Below are 20,833 nucleotides of genomic sequence, written 5' to 3' on the forward strand. Positions count from 1 at the left end.
TAGAATAATCTTCTACACTTGTTAACTTCTTGTTCAAAAACCCCCAAACCATGGCTTAGTTTTTAGCATCCTTGAGCTAGAATCCTTGTTCATTCCCTCTTCCTTATTGATTACATGACACATGTAGGAAAAATAGAAGAAGACGAAGACACAACAAGAATAGAGTTTACGACAGAAAGAACACTGATTTAGACTTGAAATCATATATCTGACTTTTGTTTGGACCAGAACTGATCGAAAACAAATAAATATGAAATTGATGAGAATAACTCAAAAAACAACCAAATATCCCAAATACAATGATAATATACTGGAAGGAACAAAATCAACAGAAACAAAACAAGTTTTGAAAGACAACGTAAAACAAACTCGTTACAGTAAGACAAAACCCGATTCAGGAACCTAAGGAAAAAGTAATCCAAATGACCTTGAATTTAATATATAGTATTAGGATACCAAGAAAACAACAAATCTCAGTTTATAGGTCGTTTTATTATGTTTAGGTGTCCAAACCCCTTGTATAATCAGTTTGTGGCAGAATTGAACCTCCCATTAAAACCTCCAAAAGCCAATATCAAAATAAGCCTGAATTTAATATATGGTGCGATCTTATCCCCAATACACAGAATATGAAGTTTCAATTGATTCTAAGGTGGTTTGCTTATGGTTCACTAAGAGTAGTGTTTATACGAAAAAATTGAACCTCGAATTAAAATCTCAAGCAAACAATATCATAATAAGCCCAAATTTGACATATGATGTGATCTCATCCCCAATAAACTGAATGTGAAGTTTCAATTGATTCCGAGGTGGTTTGCTTATGGTTCACCAAGAGTTGTGTTTTTGTGGCAAAAATTGAACGATCCTTCAAATTTCAACTAATTCCTCTTTTTTTTTTTTAATATACTGGTATGATTAAAGACATTAACAAGATGAAATATAACCCTTTTTTTTTTTTTGCTTAGATGATGCAGACACGAAAAACAAGAAGATGGACGCAAACACGGAAAAACTTAAAGGTACACTAAAAAAACAAAAATAACAGAAGGATATGACCTTGTTTCAGAGCCTAGCTCTAATACCAATTGATGCGAACCTCGTGATCACGTAGTCACGCAACCCATAATCAAGATTGAGATCTGATCCTGGAAAACCGAAATAGGTCTAATAGGAGTGTGACACAATGAAAACCTGCCCCAAGGCACCAACACTATTGGAATGAGTAGAATGACGCCACGAAGCCAATTAATCTTCGATAAATCAAATTCAATTTGTTCAAGAACTAAAGAATGCAAGAATCACTCTCACACGTTAAAACTAAAAAATCCAGAAGTAATAATCATCAAAATTGCCAAAATTTTGGCTCACATGAGTTTAAATAGTTCTTGAAAAACTAACCATAATGAACCACTTATGTGGACTTATATGAGGTCCACTCAAAACTGACGCAAAACCCTAAACTGAAAAGCCCGTAACTTAATTTAAACAAGCCTTAGATCCTAACTGAAAACAAAGTATTAATTAAGCCCAAACATGAAAGAAAATAATAAAAATAACTAATTTGTCATTAAATACCACCAGCCCTCATTTCCTTGTGTAGGTATGATGAATAAGGAATCCTTATAAGAAAATGATTCTGAAACATTAATGAATCCTTGCCACAGTTGGAGATTATATTGTAGCTCACTAAAGATCCTTGTGGAACTAAAAAATTACCAAAACAAGCTCCCACATCCTTGTAGGAAAAGGATCATTGCCAAATAAGAAGTCCACAAGTCAAAAGGAAGGAAATAATAGAATTCATATAGCCTATTCGGACCTCTATTGAAAGTCCTTTACGAACGTGAATTCTCCTGAAAATGTACCTTAACATAGACAAACACCTCTAGAATCTTCTGGTAAAGTTTCAACTTGATCCAATGGTTGAATTTGAAGTTATGTTTAATAGCATAAAATTGAACGATAGAAATGTTTACGCCAAAATCTGAATCTGACCTTGCTTGGTTCGTGTCATAAGGCTGAACCGTATCATTATGCCAAAAATTAACTATCATTATGCCAAAAATTAACCCTAATGGACCCCTTGAATTGAATAGTGTTTATGCGGTAGAATTGAATCTCGAATTAAAACCTCAAGCAAACAATATTAGAATAAGCCCAAATTTGACATATGAAGCGATCTCACCCCCAATAGACTGAATATGAAGTTTCAATTGATTCCAATGTAATTTTCTTATGGTTCACCAAGAGTTGTGTTTATGTGGTAAAAATTGAATGATCCTTCAAAATTCAACTAATCTCTCTCTCTCTCTCTCTCTCTCTCTCTCCTTTTCTTTTTAATATACTGATATGATTAGAGACAGTAACAAGATAAAATATAACCTTTTTTTTCTTGCTTAGATGACGCAAACACGAAGAACAAGAAAATGGACGTAAACACTGAAAAACTTAAAAGAACACTAAAAAAACAAAAATAATAAAAGGATATGACCTTGTTTCGGAGCCTAACTCTGATACCAACTTATACGAACCTCATAATCAGTTATGTGGACTTATATAAGTTTTCAGGCTATATTTTACAAAGGGAAAAAGACAATGAAATATTTAACAACCAGAAATGACATTATCAGAAAGACCAGATCAGCTTGTAAATTTCCTATTTACTCCAAGTGTGACATCAGCAGAAGAAAAATAATAACAGGCAAGAGGACATACCTGGGGATTGAGCTTCAGTTGGAGATTGTTGGCAAGAAAATTGTTGAGGTTGATCCTTGCAATAACAAGTAAATGCTGTAGTAGTCTGGTTGAACCCACACTTGCCGCCAGAAGATTGGCATGTATCACAGAAGTTATTAGATGCATTCCACTCCAAACCAAAACCTTGATTTAGACCTTCCAGCAGCTGTGTTACATTTGGAGAACTAAAAAATTGCTGAAAAGCTGATTCACGTACAGGAACTTTAATGCTATCGTTGCGCGATGCCAGGTTGGAGAAAACTAAACCTGATTTGTTTTCATTATGATACCGTACTGAATTTCATTCTTGAACAGCACTGTTGAAAAGTAAAATGTTGACTGAACATGCAGTATGACTAGGTTCAGAGCAAGAAGCTTCGTGCTGATAGCGGTAGGAGAGTGTATTTTAATCACAAGGAAAGACTATTTCTTTAATTTCATTTTATCCATAATTATATATCTATTGATCATTTTTTTATTTTTAAACGGAAACATTAACAACTAACTGTGCTGTAGTGGTCTGGTTGTACCCACACTGACCACCGGAAGATTTGCATGTATCACATAATGAATCATTTGCACTCCAACTCAAAACCTTGATTAATAGCTTCAAGCAACTGTGCTACAGTTGGATCGAGTAGAATTGGCATTATAGCTGATAGATGGGCAGGAACTTTTAACACTATTGTTGCATGCTGTCAGGTAGCTGAGTAAGCTGGGAGCAGTCATACTAAGGACAGAGAGGTTGACTGTTATAAAGTATCCCATCATACCAGTGTCGTTAATGTTGCAAGTAAACTGAGCTGAAAACCCTGGCGGGCTTGGACTAGGGCAACCATAGTACAGTGTTACCTCGGCATGATCTGAAGTGGAACTCAAGAGATTTGGATTCAAAGAGGTGTTGAAAAGGAGAGTAGGACAGAGATTTTCTGTGTAATCTGTTCTAGAAACGTTGAGAGTCCGCGACTGGTTATTGATGCCAAGTAGTTTGTAAGTGTCGATCGCATGATTGTGATCGCCGGATCTTGGTTTCTGCAACCGAGCTCAAACCCGGGATAGCCACAGTAATCAGGCCTATCGGATCCCGAGAAAGGATAACCAACACCCTTAATGTTTCCGCAATCTTATGACTTCATGCAGCTCAGATATCGCTCATCATCATCCGTAAAGGCAGATGATGGAGCATGGACAAAGATTATTATTAGGAATATGATGAACCAAGAATTGGTAGGAAAGAGATGGCATTGCATTTCGGAGATGGAGAGAGGTTACAGGGACAATCTGTAGATATTGGAGAAAAATGGATCTCAATTCTTTTTCTTTTTCACGCCGTACTGAATTCCACTCATGAATAATAGAATTCCACACGTGAATCCGTTGAAAAGTAAAATTCTGAGTGAACATGTAGCATGACTAGGTCTAAAGTAAGAAGCTTCAATCCGATAGCGGGAGGACTCTAATCTGCTATGCTGCGGGGCAGATTATGATTTTGAAATCTCGTAATGCCTTCATCACTCAAGAAGAGCCGTAGCAGGGAGAGCTGCACGTGCCTTTGGAGAGAATCAAGGCTCTGCATTTAGCTAAGATCAAGATGAACACGGTTGCATCTTTCTGTGCCCTCAACATAGTACCAATATGCATGGGTAGCAATTGTCTACGGAATTGAGTACGGGAGACTTTTTTATTGAAGCCTCTAGAGTTTTTATTTCAGTTGCCTGAACATCTTCAGTGATTTTTACAAATTAGACTCCTCCATTTTAGTCCAGAAGCCCATAGATGCACTTATGTCTCCCTCATTTGTCAATATGCAAATTGTTCCTCAGACTGGTAACCAGAGCAGCTAGTGTTTGCGAGGCGCATTGTTCTTTTAATTGGTTGGTCAATAAACCCTCCCTTGACTGATTTGTATTCCTTTCATCTGACTTTCATACCAACGGACGTGTTCATTGCAGTTCAAAAGGAAAAAAACTTAATTCATTACTTCACAAAAACACAAGCTGCCAAGAAATGAAGTGTATGGCTACCAGTAAAAAATAGGTTTGACCTGCTTGAATGTTCAGTGGAAACTTTGAGGACAGTATAAGATTTTGGTTCGAAGAGAAATGAGAAATGGAGAACGGGGACACATAGCTCGACATGGTGAAAGAAGTTTAACGCACTGTTGATAAGCATATTCTTTGACTCTGCTTTGCAGAGCAAGGATGTCACTGTCCTTGAAACATATCCCACAGATGAAGAAAAACAGGAAATCTTTCGATTCTTTCCTGGATGTACTAAATGCCCTGATATCAAAATCACTCAGGATGTCCAGCAACATGCAGAACGTTTCACAAATCTGAGTTGAAGAATCCAAAAAGCAAAAACATAAACGTTTCTAGTTTGTTGATGTAAATCATGACCAAGAAAGAAAATGGTCAGCACCAGATAAGCATATAAAACTTTCTCAAATCTACACAGAAGGAAAAACGAAAAATGGCTACAGGTGATAGTTGCGAATACATGATTTTATCTTCAAATGAACAGCTCAGAGTTAAAATACAAGATTTCGCTTAATTTGACTCACGTTCTAAGCATTCGTACAGATACAACATTTATATGGAAAATTACACTCAATCTAATAATTTGTACTAGACTCAATGCACATTACAAAGCAGGGGTGAAATTAAATTACCTTCTCAAGTCAACCAATGCATGTATTTTATTTATGAAGCTCTTGGCATAAATAATCACCAGACCAAGCCTTTTCTTCTTCTAAATCTATCAACACGGTCAGTGCTCATCCGAGACTTTTCAGGCTTATTTGGCTTCTTAGACTTCTCAAGCCTACTATCTAAGCTATTTCTAGAGATTTCAGGAAGGTCACCCAGTTCAAAAGTGTCTGAACTTGCACTCTCAGATGGTTTGTTCTGATTTTCAGACTCTGCTGTTGTTTTAGGACCATTTGTAGCTGTTTTTGATTTGCCTATGGTCAAAACATACTTCTTCAGATGTTTGATAAATTCTGGGTAAAGCTCGAGATTGCAATGCCCACCTCCATTGATCCACAATGGTTCGTATTTCTCTTTGCAAAGCTCCCAAAGTTGTTTCCCGTGAGAGCAATCAACCACTTCATCTGATGTTCCCTGAAGTGTAAAAAAAAATATTAAAATCCCTTATATCCAATGAGATTTTATCTCTAATTTCCACAAACGATATTTTAAGAGTGATGAGCCATAAATTTCTGACTATTAACTATGAGTGTACATACAGATAACTGCAAATTGAACAATATAACAAAAAAAATTAGCAATCAAATGAGGATCAACAAATATTAACATTTTGTTTTATCCTTCTGATTTATAGAAACAAAAATAAAATATAAATTGAACTTGTATGTGCAAAACTATCCAGGTTACGCAACTACATGATTACCCAAATGTCAAAGCAGTTTATTGCAAACTACATACCAAGGAAGTCAATCAGGCCACCTTTACGCCCTTAGCAAATGAATAATTAAAAAATAAGGTTTAAAGAGACCTTTTTTTTTTGTAATTTTACTCCGTCTTGGGCTTTTTATTAATTAAATCATATTATCACTGGTATAGGAAAAGCTCATTTGTTAACAACCAAATTGAATTAGGTTGACACTGAATACAGGCTAGCAGTTGCTATCAAGACTCTTTCCTCGTATTATTTGCTTGGTTTATGAGTTATGACTGCAACCATAGTTACATCCTGTTGAAAGCTTCCAGTGAAACTGTGATGCTAAGGAATTTCCTGTATTCATATCTCTAGAGGTTACACAGCTATTAATTTTTCCAATGATAGTCTGAAAATTTGTATTCTAGCACAAGAAAAATATCAAAACCATAAGACCTGCATATTTCACTTTAGCCAACAACTCATGCAATGCATAAAATAATGTCCCAAAGAGAGACTGTGAACAGCTCAAAAGAAATTGAAGACAGGGGAAATAATACTTACATGAATTATGAGAACACGACAGTTCACCATACCAATTTTGTCAATGTTCTGAAAGGAGAAAATAACTTAAGTGCTCGCACAGAGAATTAAACAGGCATATTTAATAGAATCAACACCACAAAAAAATACCTTGTAAATGTCAAACCAGTAAGTCCTTTTGACTGGGTACAATACCCTCATCCCAGACAATATTGGGCTATGCAGAACCACACCTCTCAAGTTTGGTAAACGCGAAGCAAGATCAACTGTGGGACCACTACCAACAGACTGGCCATACAATATTAGTTGATCATCTTTAACCCCATACTGCTCCTTGAGGCATTTATATGCCGCGTCTATGTCCGCATATGTGTTACATTCAGTTGGCTGTTTCAAAAGAAAGGTGCCACATGTTGAGAGCAATGCCATATATTACAAGCAAACAACACTAACCATTTGAAAAACTAGACATAATGCCAAGTAGGTCCTTGATTAATAGACAATTTTGAAGATGTAAAATAGAATGAACAAGGAAACAATTAACATATAATTCTTGCTTTATGGATGACGAGTAGAAAATATGCAAATCAAAAGCATAAGGAGAACTTCTCCATGTTTCATGTTTGAATTTGAATATCTAAGTTCTGAAACAAGGATATCTAAGCATGCATGAGAAGAAGACATCCACAAGGACATGTGAAATTGTTAAAGCTCGAGCAGAGCCTAAAACTTTCTTTTGATCATTAGCAACCAGGAATAGGAAAGCTGGTATAAACCTTTCCGCTTGATTGCCCATAGCCAGAGTAATCATATCTGGAAAAAACAAAAAACATAAATTCAATATTAAAAACTAACCTGAAAATAAACAACAGTAACATAAAATTGAAAAGGAAATGAAAAGAACATGATTTATAAAGAATATGAATACTTTTTTTTTTCTTCTTTTCTTTGCATCACTTCTGATTTTTTAAGAGATTATGAGGTTATTATTCGCCTATATTTCTCCATTATATTACAACAGGAACAAGTACACTAGTTATCATGTAGCGTAGCCAAGTAAATACCATAACTTCTACATTGCTTCTGTAAGGCGTATCCTGAAAGGTAAAAACCATTCCAATGGTGATTTTGAAACTAACCATGTCAAGTTAAAACCTAAGATCTACCTTTAAAGACCATTCTTACTGCCATGAACATCATTCAATTTCAGATATGCCAGTGAGAGCAGTGATTATGTATCATCGGATTCAAGAGAAGACAGAAAAAAGCCATATCTACATTAAAGACTGACCCAATTCACTTAGGGTTTGCAACTGCCCTAACGATAACTTGGCTTCCATCCTTGCTAAAACTAGCATTTAATTTTCAACAAACTCTCCCAAATCCCAACAAATGGGTAATACTCAAAATGGAAATTGCAGACTTGTAGGAAAAAAACCCACACCTAAACCTCTCTTTCCACCATTAGAGTTCCCAAACTTACTTTCAATACCAGTTGAGTAAACGTTACCCTCACCACAGTCATACGTTACTTCCTTGTCGCAACCACAAAGTTCACTACTAAAGAGCCAACCCTCAAACTCAACAATACACATTAAAAACCAGACCTTTTCTCCATCAAACACCAAAACTATACATGGAAAGCCTCTCCCGTACGCTTAATCAATAAATTACACAAGAGCAATAAATCCAATAAAAATGCACCAGCCCACCAAATCAACCAAACCAACACTCATGAAGTTCCATACTTTCAATTAGTAGAACTAAACAAGCTAAACCAAACCAAACAATAATATTAAAAGAAAAATACTTCAAAAGGTAAAGAGTTAAGGATCTAACCCCATAAGATTAATGCGAAGGCGATTGCTCAATTCAACAAAAAGCTCAAACATTTGACCCAAATCAGCAGCATTTCCATGAGAATACAGCAAAGTAGCTGAAGCTCTTGGATGTTTAATATGAACAGCCACAATTTCATTTCCACGCCGAGTCCTCAACTTCAGCACATCCACGTCATCCTTCCTCGGCACCTCGGGTATATACAGCCTGGTGGTGGAGCCTCCAGACACGGCAGAGGAAGAGTCATCAGTTACCACCGTATAAGAAGCCGGGTTTGGTGGGAAGAAAGCGAACTTCGCGGCAATTGTTGAAGTGACTCCGCCCATGTTGTTGTTATTATCTTCCCTATCATCAGATGCTTTGGATTCATAAAAAGGGAACCCTTGTTCAGATCTTATCAGATTAGAGAAGTGGTGGAGGCGCGTGGGTTGGGGATAGTGGCGCGTGGGTTGGGGAGAAGGAATCCAAGGTACTATGGAAACGTTTGAAGTTATAGCTTTCAGCTTAGTTAGGAAGAGAGGGGTTGGAAATTGTTGCCCGACGGCGACTTGTTATTAAAAGGAAGGGAGGTGAGAAAGGGGAGGGGAGCTCTTTCCTTTTACTTTGGACAGGAAAGCAAGAAAATCTATACTCTATAGTTTAAACTTTAAACTACTGCACATGGACACTGCTTCAAGGCAACTATAGTAAGGGGAAGTTGGGGGGTGCATTGTGGTTCATTGGGTTTTGGTTGTGTGAGGGACTCTCCAAGCATCATGTCATGCACCGTCCATCCATTTGGGTCCAATCGGTATCTTAGAGCATATTTATTAAACATTATTTGATTTGATGTAAGATTGATAATGCGTTTCTAATATTATTTTTAAATATTTGAATTTTTTTATGTTTTTAAATTAATAATATCAAAATTAATTTTTAAAAAATATATATTATTTTAATATATTTATAAGTTAAAAGCATTTTAAAAAAATAATCATTATCATACCTACAAATACATTTTAATTAAAAGAGATCTATAATTTAAAATTTAATTTCAAATAAATTTCAAATTAAATAAAAAAATATTAACATAATAAAACTAAGGTTAACTTGAAAATAAAACTATGTTGACTTCAACTTAGTCAAAGGTAGGTGTAAAAAAAAATCAACCCATAGTTAACTTGGTCACTTTAAAAATCAATTTGTAAATTGTTTGATTAAATTAAAAAAAATATTTACTTTTAAAAAAATTAAAATGATATAATTTTTATTTTTTAAATAATTTAATTGATATGGATTACCTTGATTAATATGTAATCTTGAACTCATGCCATGTGACTTGAGATTAGATGATTTTAATAATTATGCATGTGCATAAGACTTGAAATTAGATTATCAATGGTTCTTTTCATAGTGTAAGGCTTGCTGGCAATACGATAGCTTATGTATTTTAAGTTATTTTTTGCATGAAAAAAAGTAAATTAATACTTTTTAGATATTTTTTAAAGTTTTTAATATTCTAATAAAAAAATATATCATTTGACGTGTACATGCTTGGAAAATGCTGATGTGTGGACTGTGATTTCAAGATGGGTTTCTTCTTCTAGCATGATTGGGACGCGGTATAACTGATATTTTTAATTTTTTTATTTAAAATTAAATTTTTTTTAATATTTTTTAATTATTTTAATGTGCTAGTATTAAAATTAATTTTAAAAAAAATAAAAAAATATCATCTTAATAAATTTCTAAATAAAAAATACTTTAAACTATAATTATTATCATAATCTCAAACAGTTTTAAATGTTTGGTAGGAGGGTTTTAATTTATTTTTGTTTTTCATAATAAGGAGGTATTTAAATTTTTTTTTTTTTATTTATATGGGTGTCCGGGCCAGCTTGCGCGTACCACAACTAATCTCACAGCTCACTGAACATTTTGCAAACCCAGTAAACATGTAAGGCACCGCGGGGGTGGCAGACGTGCACGGTGAGGTTTGAATCCAGGATGCAGAAAAAAAAAACAAGTCCCTTCAATCGCTGGGCCAAGAACTCAAGTGTGGAGGTATTTAATTTTCATAACGTTGGTAGTGGTCCTGTAATGACGTACGTAAGGCATATGTACACCTTGGTGACCCTTTCTGTTCTTGTAGTGGAACTGTGGTGGGCACAAGAGGACATGTCGTTTAAAGATTATAAAGAGCAAGAAAGAGGACCCCACGCGCTAACCATAACGCGTGATTTAACATTATTTAGTTATTGTCACGTTAACAATAATAACTCAGTGGATTTTTCTTTTTTCCTTTTTACTGTTGTGAAATGTTCATCATTTATATATTTTTTTAAAACAATCACATAATTTCATATTTATTAAACACTTGGACTAAATATTATTTTTTTATTGATTGTTTAGATTTAGATTGCATTTGGTTAATTTCTTTTTTTTTTTGCATTGTAAAAGTATTTTAAAAAAAATTAAAAAAAAAATTATTTTTTTCTTTACTTTAAATTAAATTATTTTTAACATTAACGTATTAAAAATAATCATGATCACATTTTCAAATATAATTAATTATAAAAAAATTTAATTAAAAAAGATTAAAAAAAAACATATTTAGTTAAAAATAAATCAACTGGTTGCATTGTGGATTGAATTTTCACAATTTATCTTCTTTTTTTATTTATTTTTGGCCCAGAATTCTGAAGTTTGTTGAGGGAAAGAAAAGGACAGGAACCAAACTAGAAAAGTGAGGCAGTTTTAGAAGGGATAAGTTCTCTAGTCGTATGATGACGGCAAAGGAAAGAAGAGAAAAGGAAACGTTCCATTTCCCTATTTGGTTCAATTTTTCTCTTGAAAATCCATAATATTTCGTTAAAAAGTCTTTTCATTAGCTTTCATCGGAAAAGCCCCAAAGCCTTTCTATTTGGGGATCATGCTCGTGGCTTTAGTAAAGGCTATTCAAGGCAACAAATCAATACAAGCTGGATTCAGGCACCATATCATATCAAGAGTCATCTTCTTCACCATTTCACTCTAATTATTATTATAATTATTTTTGTTGTTGTTATTATTATTAATTAATTATTAGCAATTAACTAAAACATATGGCGAAGTATTGTATGTATTAGCCATGAATAATACTTTTCCGTTCGACCCTAAAACTAAAAAACATTTTTGTCTGTCTTTTTTTTTCAATTTTTTTTTTTAATTTATCCCTTGGTATTATATTTATTTTTTTATCGGGTTATCTCACTCTCGTGACATAGATCAAGAGTTTAGCAAGTTAACCCTGTTAGCTGGGGGTTTTTTTATATATATTTAACTTTTTTTTTTGTTAATTTTATCCTTTAGTCTTGAGTTAATTAGGAATTGGACTTCATAGTTTATTTTATGTATTTTCTATTAAGTTATTTCGATCTCATTACTCGAGAAGAGTACTTAACGGACTAACTCGAGTTGACTCAAGTTGTTTTTTATGTTTTTTTATTAATTTTTTAAAAAAAATTATCTTTTAATATTGAGTCAGTTGAGAATTAAATTTCATAATTTGTTTTGATTAATTTTATATGAGGATACCTTGGTCTCAAGATTAGAGTCGTGAGTATTGGTGTTTTAACCTTGATTAAATCAAGTCTTTTTTATTATTATTTCTAAAGAGATTATACCAGTCTCATGTCCTTCAACATTGATTTTTGTAATTTTATTTTTAACATTGGACTGATTGGGAATTGAAATTCATAATTTTTTTTTATTTCTTTTCATATGGTTATTTCATCTTATGATCCAAGTCACGAGTTTGACAAATGAATTCGGGTCACTTTTTAATGTCCTTTGTATGGATTTTTCTTTCAATTTCATCATTTAATATTATGTTGATTGAAAATTAGGCTTTATAATTTGTTTTATATGGGTTTATCATAATTTCATAACTCGGATTATGAGTTTGACATGTTAATTTAAGTTAACTCAAGTCAATCCAATAAGTTGTTATTGCCATATTAAAAAAAAATATGTCATCTTGAAAAACATTTGAGTTAAACTATGTCTTTACATGTTATGCGGATTGCTTTTGGACCTGTAAATTCAATCAAATCATATTGAATCAACCTTTATATGGTTAAAAAAAATTCACTAAAAAAAAGTTAATAATATCTATTTTTTTTATATTCAAGAAAAATTTAACCAAACGTATAACGTAATACAAGTCAATGATCTAATGATATAGTATAAATCTATTGGTATGGGGGTTCCATTATCTTGTTTGTTTGAAAGAAAAACTATGGTTGTAGAAATTTTATTTCCATTCAAAATAGGTAAACATCAAGTAATTTTATAGTGCTTGATGAGAAACTAGTGATATTTTATTAATTATTTTTTAAATTTATTTTAAAGAAATAGAGAGACATAACTAGAAGAGAAAAATACTAAGTGGAGATATTTTTAATATTTTTATTAAATTATAAATTTTATATTATCTTTTAAAATATTATTAATTATTCTACTAGTACTATAAAATTTTTCAGGAAACATCAATCAAAAGATTTTAAAAAAACAACAATGTATTAACCAATTGACCTCTAGGTCATCGGTAATGAACTTTTGATTTTTACCAAAAAATCACATATTCAATTATTATTAAATGCTGAAAATTATATTTGTTTATATCTCCGTATAATATATGTTCAAAGTTGGATTCTCATCTTTATTTTGATTATCAAATTAATCCCTTGTCATAGTTGGAATCGAAACTCTAATATCAAAAGAAAAAAAGCCACAATGTGATAAAACATCCGTTTTATACCCTACAACATCATTACAAGATAATGCTGCTAATAAAATGTCAAAGAAAGTAAGCACTATATCATATTGATTTTTATCGCCAGCACATATATTTTATGGCATTTGCCATCGGGTTGTTTTTAAAAATATATTAAAATAATATTTTTTTTTAAAAATAACAAATAATCTACTGAATAAAATTAATTCAACAGAATGTAAATATAAATTTGAGAAATTGACGAATACTTAAAAAATAAATCAACATATATCAAGAAAATCATTTGTATTTATCATATAATTAACATGCACAAATTATTTGTATTACTTGCATATTAAAAATTATCTCAATCACATGAAAAACAAAAATAAAAGACAAATAAATATAAACCTAGATATAAACCTAGAGACTATTAAAGATCGCTGGAAGGATTATTAGCAGAACTTATAACAAATACTAAAAACATTATTAAAAATTGAATTGAAGCAGAAAATATAAAATATTATAACTCTAAGATTAGAGACCGGAAAATAATTATAAAACCAAAACAGAATCTATAACTAAATATATTTTCATTTTATCCTGAAATAGTAATTAAATGCAAATTTAGACATAAGTTTTTCTTTTATTTTTGTGATTATGCTAGTTTTTTCATGCGGATTTTTTTTTCTTTTAGAAAAAATTGGATTATTAAGAATTAAGTGGAGACTTGCTAAGTAATTCCCAAAATTGGATTAACATCACTCAAAAAACGGAATTTCGTCTCACTAAACTGCCTAGAATATCACACTAATCGTGAAAAAAAAAAAATAGGGGAAGGTAAATTGAATTCATGGCAGGGTTTCGAATCTCAAATTAGTTTCATGGAGTCCCCCTTTGGGCTTTAGTAACCAACAGCAAATCAGAAAAGCCCTTAACTTTAAAAGGCCGTGGAAGAAGATTTTGGATTTGTAAATATGGGCTTCAAAGCTGGAAGGCAAAAGAAGATTTTTTGAAGGCAAAAGAATGCTGGTTACTGAAAGCATTCTTTTGCCTTCGAAAGGGGAAAAGAGAAACTTGAATTCCTTTGTGTATATAATTTATCAAATGCAATTCACAATTTCATTTTCCCATAACTAAAAAGTTGGTCCGAGAGAAACTTTTTTTTTTGTCATTCTTAAAATCTAATAATGTTACAAAAATTATGTTAAGTTCATGACCTTGCCTAAAGCTAAAATCACAAGTTTGAGGATTAAAATTTAAAATAATTTTGTTTTAATTTTTTTTTAGTTTCATTCTTTAAAATCTGGTTTTGTTTTTCTGTATTTAATTGACTGAGAAGTGATCTATATTATTTTTATTTTTTGAAAAAAAAAGGTTTTTTCTGTCAAGTCATCATGATTATATTTTTTTTTATCAGGTTATCTTAATTTTATTATTTGAGTTACAATTTTTATCTGGTTTAGCTCAACTTTTTTTATAGAGTCGCTTTTTTTAAAAAAAAATTAATCTTTCTTTAGTTTCATTCTTTAAAATCTGGTTATGTTCTTTTGTATTTAATTGACTGAGAATTTATCTGTATTATTTTTAATTTTTTTTAAAAAAATTTTTTTTCTGTCAAGTCAATGTGATCATATTTTTTTTGGTCCACTTGTTTTCATTGTTTTTTATAATCTAATTAAAATAAAATTAATTTATTTAATCAAATTATTTTCTCTTCTTTAATAAAGTGTTTGCATGGACATTAGTTTTTATTATATATATATATTGATCCCCCGCAGGTATACAAATCTAGTTCCTTTCTAACCAATAAAGATATATGCGAGTAAACTGGTCGGACATGTTAATAATAATAATAATAAAAAAAAAAAACAAAGATAAAGATGATAATTGATTCTAACATAACATAAATACGAGGAATCATGCATGTTTTCCCTGCATATTTATTATCTAGTTTGGTCGATATTTTTTAGGCATTCAATACTCAATAGTCAATGGCGTACCCTAAAGGCTATTTGGACGTAAAACCAACCACGCCAATTTCCTTTGAATTGAAAACAAGAGAATTTAAAGTCAACCAGAGGACAAAAAAAATATAATAAAGAAAAGAGGAGCATCTGAACGTCATGCTTCCGTTGACACAAAATCTACTTCGAATTCGGCAAATTTAACAACGAAATGGAGTGCCATTTTTTTTAATTAACATTTCTTTTTTCCTTTTTCATTAATTTTAGTATTTGAATTAGTAAGTATTTGGTTTAGGATCCTTTTGATTAGGTCTTGGCCATTATTGCTGGCTGCACTGCTTTTAAATAAAAGGTTAGATTTTGATTTTATCCACATTTAATTTTCATGGATATATATAATATAATCAAGCCTACAATAACAAATAATTTTGAATAATTAAATGTAAATCCATTATAATTAAATAAAAATCTGTCATACATATATTATGTATATAATATAGTAGATATATTTATGAACCAGTGAGATAAATTAAGGCTCAAGAGTAGGTTTAGTCGTGTCAGATCAAAATAATAGCTTAAAAAAACTATAATTTTTTTTATTCAACCGTTAGATTGCGCTTAAATTTTTATAAGAGTTTTCGAAGGTTATTGTCTTTATAATAGTTATTGTGTCGCTACACGGACTGTCAAATCTTTAGACATCAAAATCTCGCCTAGACCCTCTAGTTTTGACAGTTTTTTTTATTTTCATTATATTTTTGAATTTCTTGCTTATTTTGAATTTTATGCTTCTTTCTATTATAATCTTGGATTTTTATTTTTGTTCTCTATGTAGGGTTTTTGCCCTATTTAAGACTTGTAAACCTCTTAAAGAGGCATACTTTATTATCATTATTTCAGAAAAGATAAACTTGAGCTCTTATTTGCAGCTTTTTTTGTCTATTAAAACATTATGTGTTTTTTATTTAATTGCTTTCACCTGCATCACTATCAATATTGGATTTATGAGTCTTAGAGCTCAAAAATTTTGGATTTTAAAAATAAAAATAAAAATTTCATATTTGAATTTGAAGTTGAAAGTGGTTTTCGTCATAGTTTTGAAACCCGGACCGGCCCGACGGGTCGACCCGGGACCCGGCCGACCCGGGCCTGGAACCGGTCCGGGTCTAAGTAAAAACCCGTTTGGGAATTGGCCCGGCAAAACCCGGTCGACCCGGTAGGTTAACTCGGAACCCGAGTGACCCGACAAACCCGGCTGAGACCCGATCTCTCCGAGTTCATCATCCAAGGACCGATTCACTTGAAGACAAACACCAATCCGGAACAACAAGATCTGAACTTACCTGCTGTTGCAAAGGACTCAAGCAATGGCAGCAATAGCATTGAGTCCTAGGACGCAGAGTTCTGCAAGAAAAAATATTCTCACGAAAAAGACCAGGCAAGCCCCAGCAGCAAGGAATTCTTCTTATATGAATGCGAAGAAGTGCCCCTCATCAACCAAGATGTTTGGAGACCTTCAATCTCCTCTACCAATACAGATTTTGAGTCCCTTCTACCAATACAGATTCTGAGACCTTCAGTCTACCAATTTTGTGGTTCTGTTTTGGAAGGGAAACCTTTGAGGCCGTCGGTCTATATTGCTGGTCGAGCACATAAGCAAGATGCTTTAGGCCTGTCTTTGAGTCCCTTTTGCACTCTCAAAGAGATTGAAGGTAGTGGTTCGTTATGGATTGATGGCATGGGGGCTGAAACTTTCCTCCCTGCTCATTGCAAACCTTTGAGAAATCTTGATCTTGAAAAACTCCCAGAAGACGATGCCGATGAGTCTTCTGATCTTGAAGGAACAACAGAGGAATGGAAAGGAAGCAATTTGCCAGATTCTACTGAATCGTTTCAAGATCTTGGAAGCAGTGGTAAAATTGCATCAACAGGTCCAAAATCAGAACCATACAATAGTCAAGTTGGCACGGACTCATTTCCCAAAGATCCCATCACCTGTTCTCAAGATTCTTCAATCCAGAAAAGTTAATTAATTTCTCTCTTACTCTCCAGGTTTTCTATTTTTTTTCTTCTTCTGTGTGTGCGTGTTGGGGAATGAGAGAATAGAAAAGAGTGCTTCAGTTTGGGATTTTTTTTTATTTTTTTTAAATTTTTTTGGGTTGACCCGGATTAACCCGGGTCAACCCATTTGACCCGTGACCCGGTCATTAGACCGGGTTGACCACCGGGTCGGGTTTCAAAACTATAGTTTTCGTAATGGAATGTTATTTGCATAATATTTTGAGATCATTTGGTGATTGAAAAAGATAGTTTTTCTTATTGAATATTGATAATGAGATCTCAATCCAATCACTCAATAGCTAATATATTAAAATAAAAATAAAAAAATACACAAAGAAAATGAATCAAAATGATGACAAGCAAAGATAACCTCCTTGATTAGGGAAGCAAGGTTCTTTAGGCCGAGCTCCAATGCAAGTTGTTATCACTTTGGGGCAAACTGGATCTTTAGGGTATCCAAAATGCCCTTAAATAATGGAGGCTGCTGCCAAAAAAGTGAACATGCTTCTAACTTCAACTCCATTCCATACTTCTTTTTTTCTTTATCTTTTTTTAATCCCTCTTTATGAATAGAGGCCACAGGCGCGTTTTATATATATAATCATAAAGAATGTAGTTTAATTGGTAAGGTTCAAGATTTGCTCACTACATGTTAACAGTTTGAGTCCCACAAATCTCATGATCACTGGAGATTTACATAATAATTAATTTCAGGGTTCGTGAGATTAGTTAAAGTATATGCAAATTGGTTTGGACACTCATGCTAATTAAATAATAATAATAATAATAATAATAATTTTTTCTCTAGTCAAGATACAAATCCACACAGAAACCCACACACACGCACAATTTTTTTTATAAATAAATACTAACTTGAGTACATATTTTTAAATAAATACTAATCAGACAAGGAAGAAAATTCACTCAATCGAATCGAACAACACTAGACACGGGGGTAACAATGTTGCACATCCCTATAATTTTTTGTGTTTTTAAAAGGTCCTTTAACTATTCTTTTTGGTCTCGAGATATCTATGAACATTATATTTTTGTTGTTTTAAGGTCCTTTCATTCATAATTTTTAGACCTGGTCCGGTGGCTGGCTCAGTCTAAATTCTGGATTTCGGGTTTTAACTGGGTTGTATTGGTCAATTTTTTTTAAAAAAATTAAAACGACATCGTTTTAGAAAAAAAATCAACGGGTTGCAACTGGATTTTTGACATAATCTTGCTGAGTCAACCCATTGAGTCACACCAGGTTTTTTTTCCTTTTTTTTTCTTCAACTCGACCCCATTCTAGCCCCGGGTCGGCCTGGTCCTGGGCGACCTGCCAGGTCGGGATGAGTTTTAAAACTATGCTTTCATTAGATGATGTAACTAATATCATCAAATAATGACACGTGTTAAATGCTCGTATTATGAAATATTTAACTAATATACATTTCAAATCCTAAAATTTATTTAAAAACTCAATTTGGTCCCTATATCTCATTTTCTTATAAATAAGTCTCTAATATGAATTTCTTGGTCATCTTGTTCAACAATAAATACAATTTAGTCCCTGTTGTTTTTTTTTTTTTTAAATCAGATCCCTATTTGTCAAATTTTGAACTTGGTCAAAATTAGTCAAACAATTTAAATGGGTTAGTGGACAATATAAGAGTTGAGAGGATAAATAAGCATGTCTGTTTAAAAATTAAGACTTTTGTTTTCTATAAATCATATATTTATGGTCATAATTTTATTTTAAAAAAATTATTTCCAAAACCTCAACTTAAAAAACCAAGACAAACCGTAAGAAAAAAAAATGCATATATATATATATATATATATATATATCTAACTTAGGGAGAATTGAATAAAACTAAATACCTAAAAATATTATCATTGAAAAATACTTAAAAAAATATAAATTTGATACATTTTCAGGATTTTTTTTTTAAAAAACACTTGAAAAGTAAAGAGGAACACAAAATCAAACAAACACTTATCTATTTAACATTGTAGTGGAATCTTTGTTTCATTATTTTTTGAAGTTTGTTTTTTACTTTAAATCAATTTAATGGTGTTTTTAAATTGTTATAATGTATTGATATAAAAAAATTAAAAAAATATATTATTTTAATATATTTTCAAACAAAAAAGACTTTAAAATACAATCCTTACCCTACTCCCAATCAATCATTTAATCCTCAACGTACTCAATAATACATTTACATCCAATAATGACCATGCACGTATGATCCACATTTCCACCATGGATCTACAAATAATTGAAAGGCACACAACCCTTCATCAAACAATTTCTGGATATAATTATATAACATCAACACAAGGTAGCTGCCGTAGACAGAGACTTTATACTAAGAATTATTAATTCCTCCGTATCTCTGTCTGCATAATCTGTAGCACCTTCAGTGCTCTACCCCACCTTGATAACAAAAACTCTTTGACAAGTCAACCCATTCAGTGGAACTTCGTTTCTCTCGTATAAATAACAAAAAAAATATTTATACATATAATTATGTAGCTAACAAAAAGCATTCCCTTGACCCTTCTCTCTGCCATCATCTCCTTGTCACACACTATGATAAAATGCGCCACTCTTGCTAACGTACGCTTTGTTTGTCTTTCCCTTTCTATTTTCATTGTTTAGCTTGTGAGTTGATTGAGATTCTTTGAATTAAATTTAATTTTATATGGTTATATCTATTTAGAGTTTTTAAATAAAAATTAATTTATAAAAAATAATAAAAAATAAATATTTTTTTTTCTAATATGCTTAAAGAATCCAATTATCAATTATCTATCCATAATTTTATACGTTCCGAACAAGTTAATATATATATTTTGTTTTTTCTAGTTTAATTGTTAAGATTTTTATTATTTTTATTTTTTATTGTATTAGTATTAGATATATTTATCACTTGAAATCATTCCTTTTTTCCATATGTCAATGTCAAGCACATTTACATTCACATTGATGTATTTATATCAAACTTATTTTTTATAATCCCCTACACATAATTTAAAATAAAAACATGAATAAATCCATTTATCATTCAAATCATATTTTAAAATTGTAATAACTATTAAAAATTTAAAAAAATTATTAATTTTAAAACTCGTAAAATTTATTAAAAAATATTAAAATTAATCCAAACACCAACATTAATAATAATAAAAAATTACTATACCCTTTCTTGACTTATAAGCTCATAATGCAATGATGAGTAAAACAAAACTCACAATTTCCAGTCTTACTATTGTGTTCAAATCAAATTCAAAGATTACTACTCCCAATTGGCATTCTCTCACGGAGTTTTCAGCAAGAATAATCAACTTCAGACCAGGCTAAAAGCTGAATTTAATTTCAATGTGTTCTTGAGACTAAAAGTAAAGGACCATTGATTTACTAATACAACTATATTTTTTTGTTAATTTCTCTAAAAATCTACCATCATCTTCTTTGAGAATCAATAGCTCCTAGCATCATTAAAACACCGGAAAAAGTACGTACTTGACAAAGGAGATAAACAATTACTTCACAGAA

At 31.9% G+C, this 20,833-nt stretch overlaps 1 protein-coding gene across 2 annotated transcripts; it reads right to left on the bottom strand.

Annotated features, from left to right (window-relative positions):
- Window positions 1–5,222: 5,222 nt before the first annotated feature.
- Window positions 5,223–9,178, bottom strand: LOC118029671 (uncharacterized). 2 transcript variants are annotated; one of them, XM_035033570.2, is made up of 5 exons: window positions 8,518–9,178; window positions 7,455–7,491; window positions 6,829–7,065; window positions 6,700–6,747; window positions 5,223–5,858 (listed from the first exon to the last, which is right to left on the bottom strand). In XM_035033570.2, the coding sequence occupies exons 1-5, from the start codon at window positions 8,841–8,843 to the stop codon at window positions 5,463–5,465; spliced, it is 1,044 nt and encodes a 347-aa protein (XP_034889461.1). In that variant the 5' UTR covers window positions 8,844–9,178; the 3' UTR covers window positions 5,223–5,462. The 2 variants fall into 2 exon arrangements, with proteins under 2 accessions (XP_034889461.1, XP_073261965.1); XM_073405864.1 differs by having other exon boundaries at window positions 5,571–5,848.
- Between the last annotated feature and the right edge of the window lie 11,655 nt (window positions 9,179–20,833).

Source organism: Populus alba, chromosome 17 (genome assembly GCF_005239225.2).
Source record: "Populus alba chromosome 17, ASM523922v2, whole genome shotgun sequence".
NCBI lineage: Eukaryota > Viridiplantae > Streptophyta > Magnoliopsida > Malpighiales > Salicaceae > Populus > Populus alba.

Bases quoted from the DNA above. Each gene is read 5' to 3' on its own strand.
- LOC118029671 (XM_035033570.2), bottom strand. From the start codon at position 8,843: ATGGGCGGAGTCACTTCAACAATTGCCGCGAAGTTCGCTTTCTTCCCA. The intron at 7,066-7,454 runs GTTTATACCAGC...CTTTTGAAACAG, and splicing joins ATGGGCAATCAAGCGGAAAG to CCAACTGAATGTAACACATA. The intron at 5,859-6,699 runs GTAAGTATTATT...TTTACACTTCAG, and splicing joins GTCGTGTTCTCATAATTCAT to GGAACATCAGATGAAGTGGT.